This window comes from Peromyscus maniculatus, chromosome 20, assembly GCF_049852395.1.
Source record: "Peromyscus maniculatus bairdii isolate BWxNUB_F1_BW_parent chromosome 20, HU_Pman_BW_mat_3.1, whole genome shotgun sequence".
Taxonomy (NCBI): Eukaryota; Metazoa; Chordata; class Mammalia; order Rodentia; family Cricetidae; genus Peromyscus; species Peromyscus maniculatus.
The window spans coordinates 46,961,935-46,977,913 of record NC_134871.1 but is presented as its reverse complement, the minus strand read 5'-3'; the positions used below and the strand labels follow the sequence as shown (position 1 = coordinate 46,977,913).

Sequence of the window (15,979 nt, the reverse complement as noted above, 5' to 3'; positions counted from 1 at the left end):
AGCACCCAGACTGCAGAGAGGATGGCTAAGGCCAGGGGTGTAGGCAGGACACCCACTAACTTAGTTCCTTCTGGTATGTGGAACAGGACACTCTTTTCTGGGCCTCAGTTTCCACTGTGGATCCTGCCATAGACACACACTCTGAGAGAGTCATGGTGCAGTCTCTGGGTTCCTTGTGCCTCACAAGTCTACATTTGCCACCATCTGTTCATGTGGGGGCCTTAGGGACAACGCCAGGGTGGTCTTCACACAAAGATGGGTGGACTTTGGGCTCTCTGCTCTCTCCATTCACATCCTTCAATTCCTCCATTACCCTGAGGACACCCAGAACAGCCATGTTCCCTCTGAGGTGCCCTGGGAAGGCATATATCAGGCGGCCTGAAATGACGTTGAACCTTTTAGTGATCCCATCTGAGGGGTGTCCCACAGTCTCTTCTGCTGATTTCTGAGGGAGAGAAAAAAGCAGCCAGATTCCAGCCAGGATGAAAGTTTAGTCAAAGGCTAATGAACCTGTGATCTGGACCAATGCCTAAATTACGTTTATAGACAGGGGCAATAGTCCTTTTTTAGAGTGGCTGTGGGCATGAGCAGTGATTTCCATACTTAGAGAAGTTCTTTCTGGCTGAGTTAGGTGGGACACAGGGGTCCTTAGCAGTGTGTCCAGTCTCCAGCTGAGCATCTGAGTCACAGCCAGAGGCAAGTGCAGGGCCAATGTTCCCAGCCTGAGAAGGGGAAGTGGAGTCACACCTGCTGAGCAGCTGATGATCCCGTGGACACCCCAGACAAGCCACTTACCTGCTGCCACCCTCAGTCTTGCCTTCTCCACAGACCCACTCGGAAGAGCGACCTCAGGCCCTTCTCATCTCATAGTGCTGGATGAATGTCTGTGGTCTCAGCCACCACTGACTGTGGGACCCTCTATAGATCACTCCCCAGCTCTGATGGACCCTGTCCCTCTTTCAAGTAGAATCCCCTTCCTATCTCCTCACCTGGGTTCTTAAGGGCACAGAATACTACTCCAAGGTCAGTAACAAATGTGGATATTGCAAATGAAAGTCCTGAAGGAGTCCCAACTGAGTCTTCTAAGAGCCAAAATAGGTAGGTAGAATGTCAACAGCTGTGGAGAGCTTGGAATGTTTCAGATCAAGAGCAAAATGACAGTTTGTCTCTGGCTGTTTTTAGTCCCTTAAATATTGGTTCCTTGTCAGCCCTGTGTTGGATTTAACATCCTGTGACTAAGAGATAAAAACCATTTGGGATATATTAACTTAGCTGACCACTAACTTCCACAAACCCACAAGCTGAGAACATCAGCAGATGGAATCTGAGGACTGTAACCTGCTCTGATGTTCGACAAATGTGTTCATTTATGGCTTTCTTTTTTCTGTTTCTACAACAACTCCATGATTGGTTACCATGCTGAAAGATGGACTTTGGTATAACCTGACTCTGTGTTCCTGGGCCATGGTCCCTCCTATTAGGCTCCAGATCAACACTGTCTTAATCCCTTTGAGGTGAGAGTTAGATATTTGTGTTGACAATGGCAATGAGCAGCTGCCTCCCAACCCTAAGCCCAGGCTTTGGACTTTAAACCCATTCCTGTCCTTCTTTGTCCCAGCATCAGTTCAGCTCCTGCCCCAGTTGGAGGGGAGGGTTCAGTCACACTGTTCTTCCTGCTGCCAACATCTATGGGAAGAAAACACAGAAGGGAGAGGCAGGAGGAGAGGAGTGCCCCCCACCCCCAGCCTCCTGAGGAAGGTTCTCCCAGGAGGAGGGAGCATCTCTGCACCTGGAGTCCTTGTTAATGCAGAGTTCAGGAGCATTTGTGCTTGGCTCCTGTCTGGCTGCACCAACCCTTAGAGGCCACACTGAGAATCAGGATACCTGAGGAATCTTCCAGGTTCTTAGGTCCCAGGACGATTAACTGAAGCAAACACACAGTGAGGTAGTTACAGCAGAACAGTTTATTTAGGGGATGAAGACATGCCTGAGGATGGAGCAGACTGGGAATCCGGGGGGAAGGCATTGCTCTAAACCACAGGGCCGGGGCTCAGGACTTATTTACACAGCACACATCTTCTCTTGGGCCTGTGTTTTGCGGGTTCTTCTCTCCCATGCTTTGTTTCGGTAGCTGAGGTGGGGAGGGCTTTCCAGTCTTTGTGACAAGTAGTTTCTTCCATGTTCAGTGCAGAGACCGCTATCTCCAGTCCCTCTTCGGCACATCCCCTGGTCCTGGTCTCAGGCACCAGTTGGACTCATTGACCCACTGCTGTGCACACTGACCTGCCATGATCAGGCAGAGGCCTGGCTCTCTGTCCCATGGACTTGACTGGACCCATGTTCCCCTTCTAACAGTGTCTCCACTGTCCCCAGCTCCGTCCTGACCCCAGCTTGTCTTGGGGGATGGGGCCTGATCAGAGTGCCTTGTAGAATTTGTCAAGCTTCCCCAACTTCTCCTCCAGCTCCTCAGCCAGCTTCCTGAGAGCTTCAGCTGACTCTGACTGTGCCCCTTCCTGCAAATGCTTTGACTTTTTCACAAGGCTGTCAACATCTTTCAGGAGAGACATACCTGCCTTGGTGGCACTCCTGATTCAGGCTTCGTTGCTCATCGCCAGAGGGGTTCCTTTCAAGGTGGCCTGCACCCTTCTAGCACGTTGGGCAGGGATCCTTCCGGTGGTGGCAAGGATCCTGGCATCTTCTTCTAAGCCAGGGTTGGCTCTAACCAGCCTGAGGGCATCCATGTGCTGCTGAAGGGCGTCAAGGTCTCTGGTGAGATCTCTGGTAGCCTGAGGGAACTTGCTGGCAATCCACCCCACGGCTGTTCCAGCCTCCAACACATCCAGGCCAGGTGAGGCCTGGTGACCGGCTTCAACTTCATCCCCAAACCTGCTTGTTCCCTCCACGATGGAGGTGGCAGCATTAGTCACAGTAGCTGCCACTCCCAGCCCCAGGCCAACAGAGGAGAGCATCAGACTGCCCTCCGCTGTCACTGGTGCCAGAAACAGACCCAGGAGGCCCAGGATGTCAGAGGCAGTGCTGAAGGAGTCGGCCACGACATTGGAGATGGTGCAGCCCCTGTGCACCCCCTCAGTGTGCTCAGCCAGGGCGTGGAGCTGCCTGATGTGCTCTCCCACCTCTGCTCTCAAGGGAGGAAATGCGGTCAAGAACTTCCTCCTGCCCTGCAGGTCTCTCCGGAGTCTGTGTCTGTCTGCTAGGGCCGAGAGCGCTGTCAGATCCCTCAGCACTTTGTGCAGTGCCAGTGCCTTAGCCCTGTAACCGCAGAGGTCAAGTGCGTGAGAAAGTCGGCTCCTGTCTGGGTAAAATGGGCTGTGTCAGACCCACCCTACGGTTATGTATGCTGTAACCATCCTCCCGGAACTCTAAAGATGTGCAGAGTTCCCCTGGGGTGGGTGATGTTAGGGCTTTCCAAGGCAAACTTTGTGGTCCTAGTAGGAGGTGAGTCCTTGTAAGGGCTGGGGAGACTCTGTTGGGAAGGTGCTTGCCATGTAAGCATGCAAACCTGAGTCCCATCCCTCAGACCCAGGTAAGAAGGGCCAGGCCCAGGGGCATGATGTGTAATCTCAGAGCTGGGGAGGCAGAGCCCGGAGGACCCTTGGGACTCGCTGACCAGCTAGTCCAGTCTGCTTGGCAAATGTGAGTCCAGTGAGAGACCCTGTCTCAGAAACAAGGACAGTATCTGAGTACAACTGAGGCTGTCCTTTCTCCCTTTGTACGTATGTACACCTGCACATGTACATGAACACAGGCATGTAGGCACATGTGTTATAACAGTCGTCATAATTGGCATGTTATCGGTAGACATTGCAGTAAATTCCATCCCCTCCCGAGAGATATGCTGAGTGGTGGATCAACACTACCACCACCAAGACGAGTGTGCTGAGGGGAGTCTGCAGATGGACACAGAGCCCCGAACGACCTCAAAGCCCCCTTCACTCAGGGAGTGTTGGTGCGCTGTGGAGAGTTGATTGTCCCCAAAGACAAGATTTCTCCTTGTCCTCAGCTGCTGGAATGTCCTCTACAGCCATGGCCTGCCAGAAAGGTGTGTTCACCTGAGCACTTCAGCTGTGAGACCATGCAACTTGAGCATCTTGAATCTGAAAGAGTCTAAATATGGGACCAGTCTCTGACCATGACTGATTATGTGTGCACATCTCTGCATTCTATTCAAATTTCAATGTCACTCAGGACCCGAAAGATGGAACTGACGAGACACTGGGTCTCGGTCTTTCCCTTTTTCAAGTGGCCTCTTCCCACTTTACCACTAATTGGTCTACTCTGGTTGTTTAATTGAGGATGGGTGGCTGAACCTGACTTCCCCAGATACAGACTGTGACCAGGAGTTTGGTAACCAGTGGGCAGTGATCAACAGCTGTTTCCCAGTCTCAAGTCTGTGCTCAGCAGCTCTACCAACTCATGGGTTTCTTTGCCCCTGCACAAGTTCAGCCAAAGAAGTAGAATAAATAGTGTCCTCTGACCTTGACACACACGCCCACATACAAGTATCATACAGATCTCACTTATTATAATCCACTAATTTCAAAAACGAAGTGACCTTTGCCCCTGTGGGCACCATGTCCTCTCAACCTGATGCAGCTGCTTCCCAGGAAGATCATGTTAGGACAGTTTCCAAGGATTGTTGGGGAGTGCCCTAAACCCCATCTCCTGGGACTGTCTGGAATGGCTGTGCCTGTCCAGAGAGAACCAGTCATGCAGGGGTTTGGGGGCAGTGCCAGGGCATCCCATAGAGGTGACCTGGGCAACTTGGTCTTAGATACAAACGCCTCCCAGGCCCCATCTTCAGTCAGCAGGCGATGCAGGTCATCTCTGCTGGCCATGTCCTGGAGATGCCCAGGGTCTTCCGTGATGAAGTATCTGCTCTCTATGTGGAAATAAAGAATGAAGTCAGAGACGGGGCAGAGGGGCTGAAGTGGCATGGAGGACAAGGATCTTATGTCACGTCATGAGCTTTGGTTAATGACATTCTGCTGATGGATTGATTCGCCAGTGTTGTGGACTGAATTGTGTCCTTCGGTTTCTATGTAAGAGTTGCAAAAGGCACTGGTGTGTAGGAGAGCGCATCCTTCCTGCTTCCTTCTTTCTTCACAGGTAAGGGCCTGAGAGAATGTTGGCTGAAGAGTTGGAAATTCGGTAGACAGTATGCATTGGTAAAGTGTCTGCACGTGGACCTTCTAGTTCTGTGTGAGTCTGGGCTCACTCATCAGTCAGTGGGTGAGTTCTTGCTAAGCATGCCCTAGGCCCTGGGATTGATACCCAGTACCACAAAAACAAATGAATAGATACACATTTGTCTTGATCCACATGTATTCTCCCCTCCCTCTGGCCAGCAGGACAGTGAGCCTTCTTAGAAAAGCGACTCCTTGGGTATGTCCCAGGAGGTGTGAGGATGATCCAGTCTTTTCCTGTTCCTGGCCAACTGAAGTCTCAGGCTGAGAGCCTCTGTTCTCCACCAGTGCACAAGCTCTCCAAAAATGGCCAAGCAGGGGCTCCCAGCCCAGCATCTCCCAGTGTCTGCCTGACTTCATCCCTTGGGCAGACAGGGCTGAGGGCAGCAATCTCCTACTGAGAATCTGTAATTCTCTCCATCTCTAGAATGAGGCAATTATTCTTTACCCCAAGGAAAATAATTCAAGACCTGGAACCTATCACAGAGGGTCCCTCCACCCGCCCCACCTCAGCCAGCTACAGTCCATCCTGCTAATCTCCTCAAGCGACTTCCAGTTTTTGAGGCCTACACTGGGCTCTTCCCTACCCATCAAATGCCTCCATGCTCCACCCCTTGAAATCTCACAGGCCACCTCTTTCTGGGTGGCTTCTGCATTCCCTCCCTGGACTGAATACACGGCTTTCCTGGGGCCCCTCTGTATATTAGTGTTGTTTCAGCATCAGCATCAGCCATGATGCCAGTAGTAGCCCAGTGCTGGTGCCAGAAACATCTAAGTTGGTATTGTCCTCCTGGGCCCAGGGTTCCCATATCTATGCTCTGGGAGACATTTATTGGACATAGAGTCACCAATATCTGAGGATATAGCATCATTAAAGGAAAAAAGAATGACTGCTTTTCAACTTTCTTCTTCCTCCCCTTCCCCTGTCCTTATCATCCCAAAGATTCCAGAATGTTCTCTGCTTCTACATGCCTCGAGGACCACACTCCCTCCCTCAACACACACACACACACACACACACACACACACACACACACTCACACACACACACACACACACCCACACACACACCCCTGAAGTCTGACTGTTGACCTTGTGATTAACAAACAGCCCAGTGTGCTGTTTATGGGATTGTTCCCATTTTCCCTCCCTGCCCCACACTGACACCCTTCCCCATCTAATACACAGGGAACCATTTTTCTCTTCTCTATCCTCTACAGATAGAGGCCAGGACAGGCTCAGATCCTGTGACCCCCCTGCTCAGCCTCTATCACACTCCTCAGGAATACACATTTCCTGGGTCCTCAGTTTTCCCCAGGGCATGGCACAGATAAATGCACAGAACTGTTCATGGCACAGTCTTTCTGCTTCTTAGATCTCCAAGTCAACATTTGTCCTGGCTGGTCTAGGCAACCACAGTCCTGGTCCAACTTCAGGATTCGCCCAAGGACCAGTAAGTTCTCAGCCTCCTGCCCTCCTCCACATACCTCAGTTTCCCCATTTTTCCAACTGCTGGACACCCATAACTCTGCCGTCTATCAGGAGTCTGCCTGCTGGATCCTAGGCATTCCAGCACCTGAGCTGAGCCCCCACCACATGGTGATCCCATCTGAGGGCTTGCCCATCCTTCTTGTGTTTAGTGCAGAGAAAGAGCCAGATGCCGACCTGGCCGCAAGTCCAGTTTTTCTGAACTCAGAGCTGGTGATGATGCCTAAATTTACTGAGTCCATCCCTCCAATGAGGCAATTATCCCTTATCCCAAGGTAAAATCATGAAGAGGAGGAGGAAGAGGAGCTGAAGAGGCTCAACTTACCAAGGAGTCTGGATCTGGTGAGTTTGAATAGGACACAGATATCCTTAACTGTGTAGATTCTGTCAACAGGTGCACATCTGAGTCATAAGGAGAAACAGCCTCTGGGCGGATAGACCTAGCTGGGAAATAGAAACTGAACGTCTCACCTGGGCAGACCTGGTCCAATCAGCATCCTGCAATGGATGGGTGCCACCCACTGCCCCACCCATCTTGCCGAGTCAAAAGAGTGACCTCAGCTCAACACTCCCAATTCTGCTCTGGGTAACCCATGTCTGGTGGGTTCTCCATGGTGGGAAGACCCACCACCACAAACTGTGGAGCCCTCCACAGATCACACCCAGCCCCTTCCTGCTCTGGCAAGCCTCCCCAGTGCCCTAGCACACCCCACCCCATCCCTCCTGCACTTCAGCGGAACATCCCAGTGCCATTGGTTGACGTGGACAGCGCTGCTGAGTGTGGCAGGCACAGTGCTCAGACAGCTGCCTATGTGGATTCTTCTGCCTCACGTCTCTGCTCCGTTCTCAGACCATTCCAGAGATTCCTCTGAGAAACCCCAGCATCTTACATGGCAGACTCCCTGGCTCCCTGATTGGCTCCTATAATCCCTAGACTAGAGGAGGCAAAGCCCATCTCTGATAGAAATTTTGTGTCTACAACCTCAGGTGAGATGGCTGTGGAATACCACAGCTTTCCTCCATGCAGCAGGGGATTTAAGCATGGCTGGACCTCAGTGGCCAATTGTGCCTTGTATGAGGAAAGGTTCCATTCCACACAAATGTCCTGCAGCTTAGCGGCCATCCCCACTCTTGAGAGAAGGACAGCAGGTGACATGGGATCCTCACCCTATCACTGTCAACACACTTATTTCAGTGTTTACTGAGTTTTATTCCTTATTGTCCACCTCTTCTCCTAGTTTCCAAAATCACACGCAAGTGTTGTGTTCATATGGAGGGAGCGCTGTGACTTTCTGTTGAGGACAGTGAGGCTCTGGGAGAGGGAATGGCTTATATCCCAGGGTTCAGGGACTTGTCAAACTCGAACCAAGATTCAGCATTAGACATTAGACAACTGTGACCATACTTTCTTGCCTGAAGTCATCTGGGGACTAGGTAGTTTGGTTCTCAGTTCATACATACATCATGTGGCCACAACCTCCTGTAATTTCAGCTGCAGGGGAGCGGACACACCGTTATGATCACTGTAGGCACTGTACACAGTGGAGCACACACAGACAACCAGACACACACACACACACACACACACACACACACACACACACACACACACACACAAAGACAGACACATGCACACACGCACCTACTCACTTACATTTAAAGAATCAATAAAATTTAAAAATTTAAAGCTATTTTTGTTATTCTCTTCCTCTCAACTCTCTTGCTCTGCCTCTTCCTTCTTCATCACCAAGGGTTTAGGTAGACAGTGAGAGAAATCCACAGCCAGATGCACATCATGAAAATGTCCACAAAAGTTTCGAGGCAGCCTCTCAGAACAGAGCATAGAATGAACCAGAACATTAACACACTCCTGAATAGAACCCACATGGGGCAGTGTGACCCGGCTGAAGATTCACCTGAAAGACAGAAATAAGGATCTCATCCTCCAGGTACACAAGAAGAGAACATCCCACCTGGACATCTTGAAGGTATGCTAAGGAAAGGCTCAGTAGATCAGTGACATGACAAGAAATGTCACCCATGGTGGCTGCCACTTCAGAGGTGAGGATGCTGATAAGACCTTTGTTCCAGAGGCAATTGTAGCCAATGGGAGTGTGACCTTAATGCATTGGGAAGCCACCCTGCAGTGACTTTGGAAAGCAGAGGGTGAACACCAGCACCACCTAGTGGAGCTCAGAGGGGTCCTCAGTAAGGCATCTGGCTACCCTGGTTATTGCATCCATCCAGTCCACACCATGAAGAATATACTCAACTCAAACACGCTGGACACTGTACTCGGTGCCCTGAAGCATGGGTCCATCTCTCTACTGGTCGCCCTTTCTCTAGGGACATCATGTAATAGGGACAGGGGATTGTCCAACTTACCATGTGAAATGGGGCTTCTGAAGTTATTCAAAGACAAACATCCCAGGACTATATACATAGGGAAGGGAAGTACATCCTATGCTCACATCTCTGTGACCACCTGGAAGCAGAAGAGGCAGACATTGTCCCCAAACACTGAGTCTAGCCGACAGCCTGAATCCAAGAAGAAACCTATGTGCCTTGGCTCCGATGAGACACCACATCCCAAATAAGAAGTGCCAACTTCAAGGAGATCACAGAAGATCAGTGTGTAGAGATGGAGTATAACTCACAATTACTACATTTTTATGACAAAGTGCAGATAACTCACCTCCAGTATTAAACACATATACAGGTCAGGAATGTCATGTGTATCTGCAGAGGGAACACAGTCCTGTGATTCCAGTTCAGACAGGATCTAGTGATTGACACAGTCCCTGAGGTTCACCTTGAAGACTCGCTGCTGAGTCCCGAGGATGGTGCCGGTGAGCTTTAGATAGAGAGAGGATCCATCTTCAAGTTGAAAGGCTCCCAAATATGAGTGGGGAGGAGAGAAAGGAGGGTCCATGAGAGTCACCCCACCAGGCTTTTGTGGAGAATGGGCGAAGGGCCCCACACTCCTTATTCACCAGAGAGAAGGTTGACTGGTATCACTCTCATGCCATTAAGTCTCAAATATCTCAAGATTTTAACCTAGCTTCCACCTCCTCTGTTGTAGTAGATACAGGGAGATGGGTCTGGAGAGGTCCCCATTGACCACTTCTATTCCAAAGCCATTCTGACGGCCAGATAGAAACACCAGCTGCAATGTTGACATTTCAGTCTCCCAGGCAGCAATTGCAGGCCATAGGGTTGACTCTATGATTCTCTTCCTACACAAACACACACACACACACACACACACACACACACACACACACACACACACACAAATGCACAAGCACACGCACACATGAACAGGGAAATGGACACAGTAGTAAGTAGGAAGCCCTGCGCTTGGACCTGATCTTGAGATGCAGGCAGAGTATCTGTTGTATCTTGGGAAATGGTCATGCAGTTGTTTGTCACATTAAGGAGGAGGACATCAAGGCCACAGCTAAGGCTGTGAGTGCAGTGTAATTAACCTGAGACCCCTTCAGGGTGAATTGCTATCATCCACTGCTCTCCACATCCTCTGGATGGACGGTCCAATTATTCACCACCTCAGCCAACCCTTGGTGTCTCCTGAGTATTTACAATTGTAAAGGTGGGCCCTAGAGTTCAAGGTGTTTGGACCTAAGCCATCTGAGGGCAGAGCACTGGGAGGGTGTCCAGAAGCTCCTGGTTTGGTTCTGGGTCCTCATGCCTGGGACCTGAGTGGATTTTGTTCTTTGCCATCCTCTGTGTGTGTCATTCCCTCTAATGGATGCTCTTTCTGTCCAAATCAGCCAACTCCACTTCTGCTGCTTCCCATCCAAAGCCCCTGACTGCACAGTTACCATGATTGGAGTCAGTGATCCAGGCCCAAGGGAAACTTCAGCTCTGGAGCCTGAGACACTCGGTGCCCAGGGACCATCTAGGGAAGAATGTGAAGTAGGAAACAGATGACAATTGACTAAGAAGTGAAATGTGTCATTCAGATGAGAGGCTGAAATGGGACCACGGCTCTGTGGACTGCTTCAGAGAAAGTGAAGACTCTATTGCAGGCCACAGGGGAAGCCGGGACAACGGACAGCTAGAGGGACAGTGAGAAGTCTTCAGCAGGGTTGTGGGCACTAAGGGACTCACTGAGCACTGTGGCCTCCTCAGGAGTGACAGGTGGTGTGGGGCGGTCTGCAACCTCATGCTCCTGCTCCGGTACAGGGAGAGCTTCCACTCAGACGCATGCGTGGATAAATGGAGAATCGATGCCCCTAGTGTGGACTCACACGGAGCCTTGTCACTTCTCCATGACAGAAGATCTGAGGATGGTCCCTTAAAGCCTCCTCAGAACGTTCTGGCAGGTTTAGTCGTCCATGTGAACAGGGGAAGGAGAAGGTGTCATTTTATCCACTATTGCTCTTCCCTCCGTCATTGCTCACAGTCGCTCCACACGCCCCAGAACCAGTCCTTACTCAGCCACTGTGTGTGACCCTGACCCCTGGAGGTGCCCGTGGACCCCCCTGGGTACAGCACTCACCGTATGTGTCATGGAATTGTAGGGGTTTGTCTGAATGGTAGTGGAAGCCACCAGGGAGGTGAAGCAGGTATTTCTCCAAATCTGTATTCTCAAGGACAAGAGGTCCCCTTGGAAAGTATTCAGGGGCAGTGCCACAGAAGAAATTTATGGAAGCTTTTGCAGGTCAAGGAGGGACCCAGAAGCAGATTGGGGCAGTTTTGCTGTCCAGCTGTCTCTCTGTAGCCGGTCCTCACACCCTCCTTTGTACAGGTCCCTGAGCCTAGGCAATCTTGTTCTCGCATGATGGCTGAGGAATGCACCTGTGCCCAGCCAAGCAGACAGGTGTGGTTTTCGACCATCGTTCCAGAGAGGCCTGCAGATGGCAGAGACCAAAGGAAGTGCCTGAGTGAGTGAGAGAGAGTGAGGGCACAGGGAGACAGTGGAGTATTCAGTTCCCTCACACCACACAGAAGGTTCACAGTGAAGGGAAGCCAGGCACGGGGTCCCAGGCATCAGTCAGCCATCACTACACAGGTTCAGTGTGTTATTGAAGGGATCCACCTTGGCTTGACGCAGCCATCTTGGAATGTTTCCATCAAGAGTGGCCATTAGAAAACCCACCCTGCTTTCCCTCCATGGTCCCCCTGCCATGACAGCAGCACATGGGACTTGACCACAGGATCCCTGTGCTGCCAGCGTTAGAAATCAGCCTCACAGCCTAGGTGTCAGTGAGATAAGAACAGCCACTACCTGACTCTGGCGAATGTCACCATTAGCCTACTCACCCCACACACCCTCCCTCTAAGTCCAGGCAGGCCCCCAGGCTTCCTGATTCCCTTGACCTTACATCAACCATAGCTCCCCAATAAAGACTACAGTAGGTGGCACCCCAACACTTTCTATCCATTTCTTCTGTCCCACGCCATCTTCTCTCGTATGGTTGACTGTTTCATCCATTTTTCCTGAGCAGTGAGTGGTTTTATTCAACCCAGGTCTACAGAGCATAGGAGAGTCAGAGCCAGGTGACCTGAGACATCGTGTTGACCGCACCCCATTCCCAGCTCTGGAAGAAGCTGAGACTCGGGGGCTGCATGCTTTTTAAAACCAAATAACCTCAGCATCTTTTAAAAAAGATACTTAATGACATTTATTAACTTACTGTGTGCATGTGTTTTGTAGGGGGTGGATAGGGTGCCATAGCCAGTTTAGGGGTGTCAGAGAACAGCGTGAGGAAGTCAGTGCTCCTCTTCCACCACGGGGTCCCCCAGCATCCAGTTCACATCACCATGTATAGAGGAAAGTGTATTCGTCCTTTGAGCCACCCTGCCAGGCCAAAAACATGTCTTGTGACACCCCATTGGTTGACACTACACACCACTAATTGTTTGGTTTCTGATAAAATCTGTCTGCACTCACCAGGCCCCAAATGTGCTGTGGTGGAAAACGGGCCGGCAAAGAACCAAGCGGAGCACAGAGAGCTGGAGCTCATGTTGATTTTTGCAATCTGGCCTGGACCCAGCTAGTGCTTTGCAAAGTCCAGCCTCAGCCTGGTTTTCTTTCTGATTTTAGGGGCTGAACAACTGTGTTGAATTCGTTCCCCGTGCAGTCACCTGCAGAGGGCGCTCTTAGTGGAAATCCATTGCAGTCAGGCTTGTCTACAGAAGCAGGGCTGACAAGGTTCCTGCAGTTCTGCCATGTCTGCTGAAGGGATAGCTTTCCCAAGTGTTAGCCCTCCCGAGGTCAGGGGGAGTGAGGGTGTTGTTGGGGTTCAGCTGAAGCAAGCAGGAACACAAGTCTGAGGTTAGCACTGTATCCTAAGTGTGTCAGAAGTGAAATTTTAATTCATTTTATTTCTACTTAATCCTAGAGGCCTGGAGTAGGAATTGTTATTTAAGCTTCCACAGTGTAAACAGAAGTGTGACTACACTAGGTGGACATTAGTGTAAACAGAAGTGTGACCACACTAGGTGCACATTAGTGTAAACAGAAGTGTGACTACACTAGGTGCACATTAGTGTAAACAGAAGTGTGACTACACTAGGTGCACATTAGTGTAAACAGAAGTGTGACTACACCAGGTGAGCATTAGTGTAAACAGTAGTGTAACTACACTAGGTGCACATTAAAGGTTATAATATGTGTCACAAATTTCTTTCTGACATTCACAACCACTGTCCCAGCACTGCACATGGTATCCATTTTAATTCCATTGGTCCTTTGGTTGTCTAAACCCTGCCAAAGGCTCCCCCCACTCTGCTGTCACCACCACTGTCACCATCTGGAAGTCACGTTCTGATGGACAAAGTACAAGCGAATGCTACAACTCTGGGCGGGGGAGGGGTATTCTGACTGCTCAGGGAGTCAGGCTATACCCTGAGCTGCTGGGACAGCTCTGGTGGCTGGAACTGCAATGGGACAGCTCTGCTCTGGAGGGAAAGGTTTCCTGACTGATCGGGGAGTCAGGCTGTACCTGCAGTTGGGGTGCAGTGGAGATGGTCTCCCCACAGGATATAGCAATCCTGCTCCTCTCCTGGAGAGCAGCTACAGCTGAGCTTTGCTCAGCCCCCACTTAAGAGGGCTTCCCAGCAGAGCTCTGCTTCTCCTCCAGCCCAAGGTGTTCCTTCTTCTACTTCACTCTGCTAAAGGGGAAACCCCTGCAGAAATACAGCAATCCCCTCTGGCTCTGGCAAAACGTTGCTACTTTTTCTGCTCCACATTGCTCAGTCCCCTGAGGGATGGCTCAGCCAGGTTCTTCTGTTCTGCTCCAGCAAATGAAGATCTTCACACCCAAGGCTCTTTTGAGAAAGAGATTTATTTGAGAAGGAGAAGTCCAGGAGGGTGGCTGCCTCTACCAGGATGGAGAGAACAGCCAACAACTGAACAGGCAGGTGGTTTATATAGGGCTACTTAGGGGTGGAGTTTCTCTAGGGAGATTTTCTGCTCAGGGATTGGTTAGATTTTCCTGCTCAGGGATTCTTTAGTTTTCTTGGTCAAAGGCAGAGATGGCCCTGGTTTCAGAGCCAAACTGTGTTTCTTTCACTGGCTTTGCTTAGCTTTTAGGCTCTAATTCTAAGGCCAGGGCAGATTTCTTTCACTGTCTCTGATTCTAGGGACAAAGTGTGTTTCTTTGGAACTGGTCTCAGAGTCAGGCATGTTTCTTTGGATCTGGGTTCAGGGATAAAGTGTTTTTTTTACTGACTTGGGTCCCTGATCCAGACTGTGTTTGTTTCACTGGTTCTGGGTTCCATGGTCAGGGTGGGTTCCTTTAGCTGTTGCTCCTGGAGAGGAAGGTCTGTGGCTGTGGCTGACATCACACTGTCCTGAGGGGAGGGGTATGGGAGAGCCGCTGTGTCTTCTCCATCTTCAATATTCTCACTCTGGCTTTCCCCTGTTCTCAGCACCTCAGTTTCCCCACTGTTCTCAGTGCTCCGGCTGCCCAGCCCTCTCTGTGTTCAGTCCATTCCCCTGCTCTTGTCTCCTCTGCCCCTTTGCCTCAGACTCCAGCCGTTGTCTTCCCTTTGATCCACATGAACCCTGGGCTCAGACACTCAAATCCACACTGCTCAGTGTTTGGTTCCCAGACTTGCTCTCACCCTTTCCCCTCTAACAAAATGGATCCACTGTTCCCCGCTCTGTCCGGCCATCTGTGTTCACCCTGTGCTGCCTGGGGACGTGTGGTCTGGCTGAGCTCTACAGACTTCTCAAGCTGCCCAGTCACCTGTCTTGTTGGTTTGGGCAGCCTTGACCTTTGCCCCCTTGTGTAGATAAATGGAGTCTGCTACGAGACTATACACATCCAATGCAAGGAAGGAATTCCCAGATGCTGCTCCTCTGACTCGGGCTCCTCTCTTCACTGACCAAGCAGTACCTTCAAAGGCATTCCACACCTGACAGGCACGTTGGGCGATGAATCCTCCAGTGAAGATCCTTCCAGGATTCTGCCTTCAGCATCATCTGACAACTGGCTTGCTTTATCCACAGGAAGTGGCATCACCAGTTACAGTAGCTGCTACTTCCAGCCTCAGCCCCACTCCTAAGAGAAGTGGACGTGATGTGAAGGGTCCCAGAATTATTCCAGCCATGTATAGTATTTCAGAGGCAGTGTCTGTGGACTGGCCACCATGTTGGAGCTGGCACAGCCCCAGTGAATCTGTTTTATGTGGTCAGCCAGGGCTAGGAGTTTTCCTGATTATCGCCTCAAGCTTCCTTTCAACCCAGGAAAAGCTTCTAAAAACCTCTTCCTGTCCTGTTCTTTTTGAAGACTGTCATTGGCATCCACAACCACGTGTGCTACATGCTCCTTCAGAGCATCAGGTACCACAGCTGCTTCCTCCAATGACAGAAGAGGTGAACCATGAGCATCACGTGGAACAAATTAAGTCCACACCTAAAGATTCAAGAGTATTTTAGACCCAGCTGTAGGAAATGCTGGGCCAGAAGTTTGCTGAATTTGGACAGTGCAGTAGGGGATGTATTTTCTTCTGGGGTCAGAACCTGGAGTCCCCTGAGATTCTTAGGTTGTGCAAATTGTCTTCAGACCACACTGACTTTGGAAGCTGTCTCAATCTTCCTGAATTTCAGGGAGCTCAGCGTAGATCGAGCAGCCACCTGAGAACTCTGCAGCGAAGACACTGTGTGGAGAGCACATCTAAGCTCAGCCCTGCACACACATGGAGTATGAGATCTTAGCAGGGCTGATAATGTCCCTTGTCCTGTGCTAGGCCTCTTCTCTGTGCCATCAATTTTTCCCTCTCCTTCCAGCCCTGCTGTCCTCACCCTCTACCCA

The 15,979-nt window shown here is 50.6% G+C and overlaps 1 protein-coding gene and 1 long non-coding RNA gene across 2 annotated transcripts; one reads left to right on the top strand and one right to left on the bottom strand.

Annotated features, from left to right (window-relative positions):
- Positions 1–1,948: 1,948 nt before the first annotated feature.
- Positions 1,949–6,114, bottom strand: LOC102908030 (apolipoprotein L2-like). Its single transcript, XM_076556228.1, has 2 exons — positions 4,774–6,114; positions 1,949–3,309 (listed from the first exon to the last, which is right to left on the bottom strand). Exons 1-2 carry the CDS (start codon positions 4,953–4,955, stop codon positions 2,592–2,594), a joined length of 900 nt encoding a protein of 299 aa, XP_076412343.1. The 5' UTR covers positions 4,956–6,114; the 3' UTR covers positions 1,949–2,591.
- LOC121826386 (uncharacterized) lies at positions 4,938–12,474 on the top strand. Its single transcript, XR_013046472.1, has 3 exons — positions 4,938–5,250; positions 6,968–7,034; positions 10,676–12,474. It is a non-coding gene; the product is annotated as an uncharacterized LOC121826386 (long non-coding RNA).
- The last annotated feature ends 3,505 nt before the right edge of the window (positions 12,475–15,979 follow it).

Coding starts and splice junctions, on each gene's coding strand:
- LOC102908030 (XM_076556228.1), bottom strand. CDS start 4,955: ATGCCACTTCAGCCCCTCTGCCCCGTCTCTGACTTCATTCTTTATTTC. Junction 3,310..4,773: donor TCTAAGACCAAGTTGCCCAG/GTCACCTCTATG, acceptor TTACCCAGACAG/GAGCCGACTTTCTCACGCAC.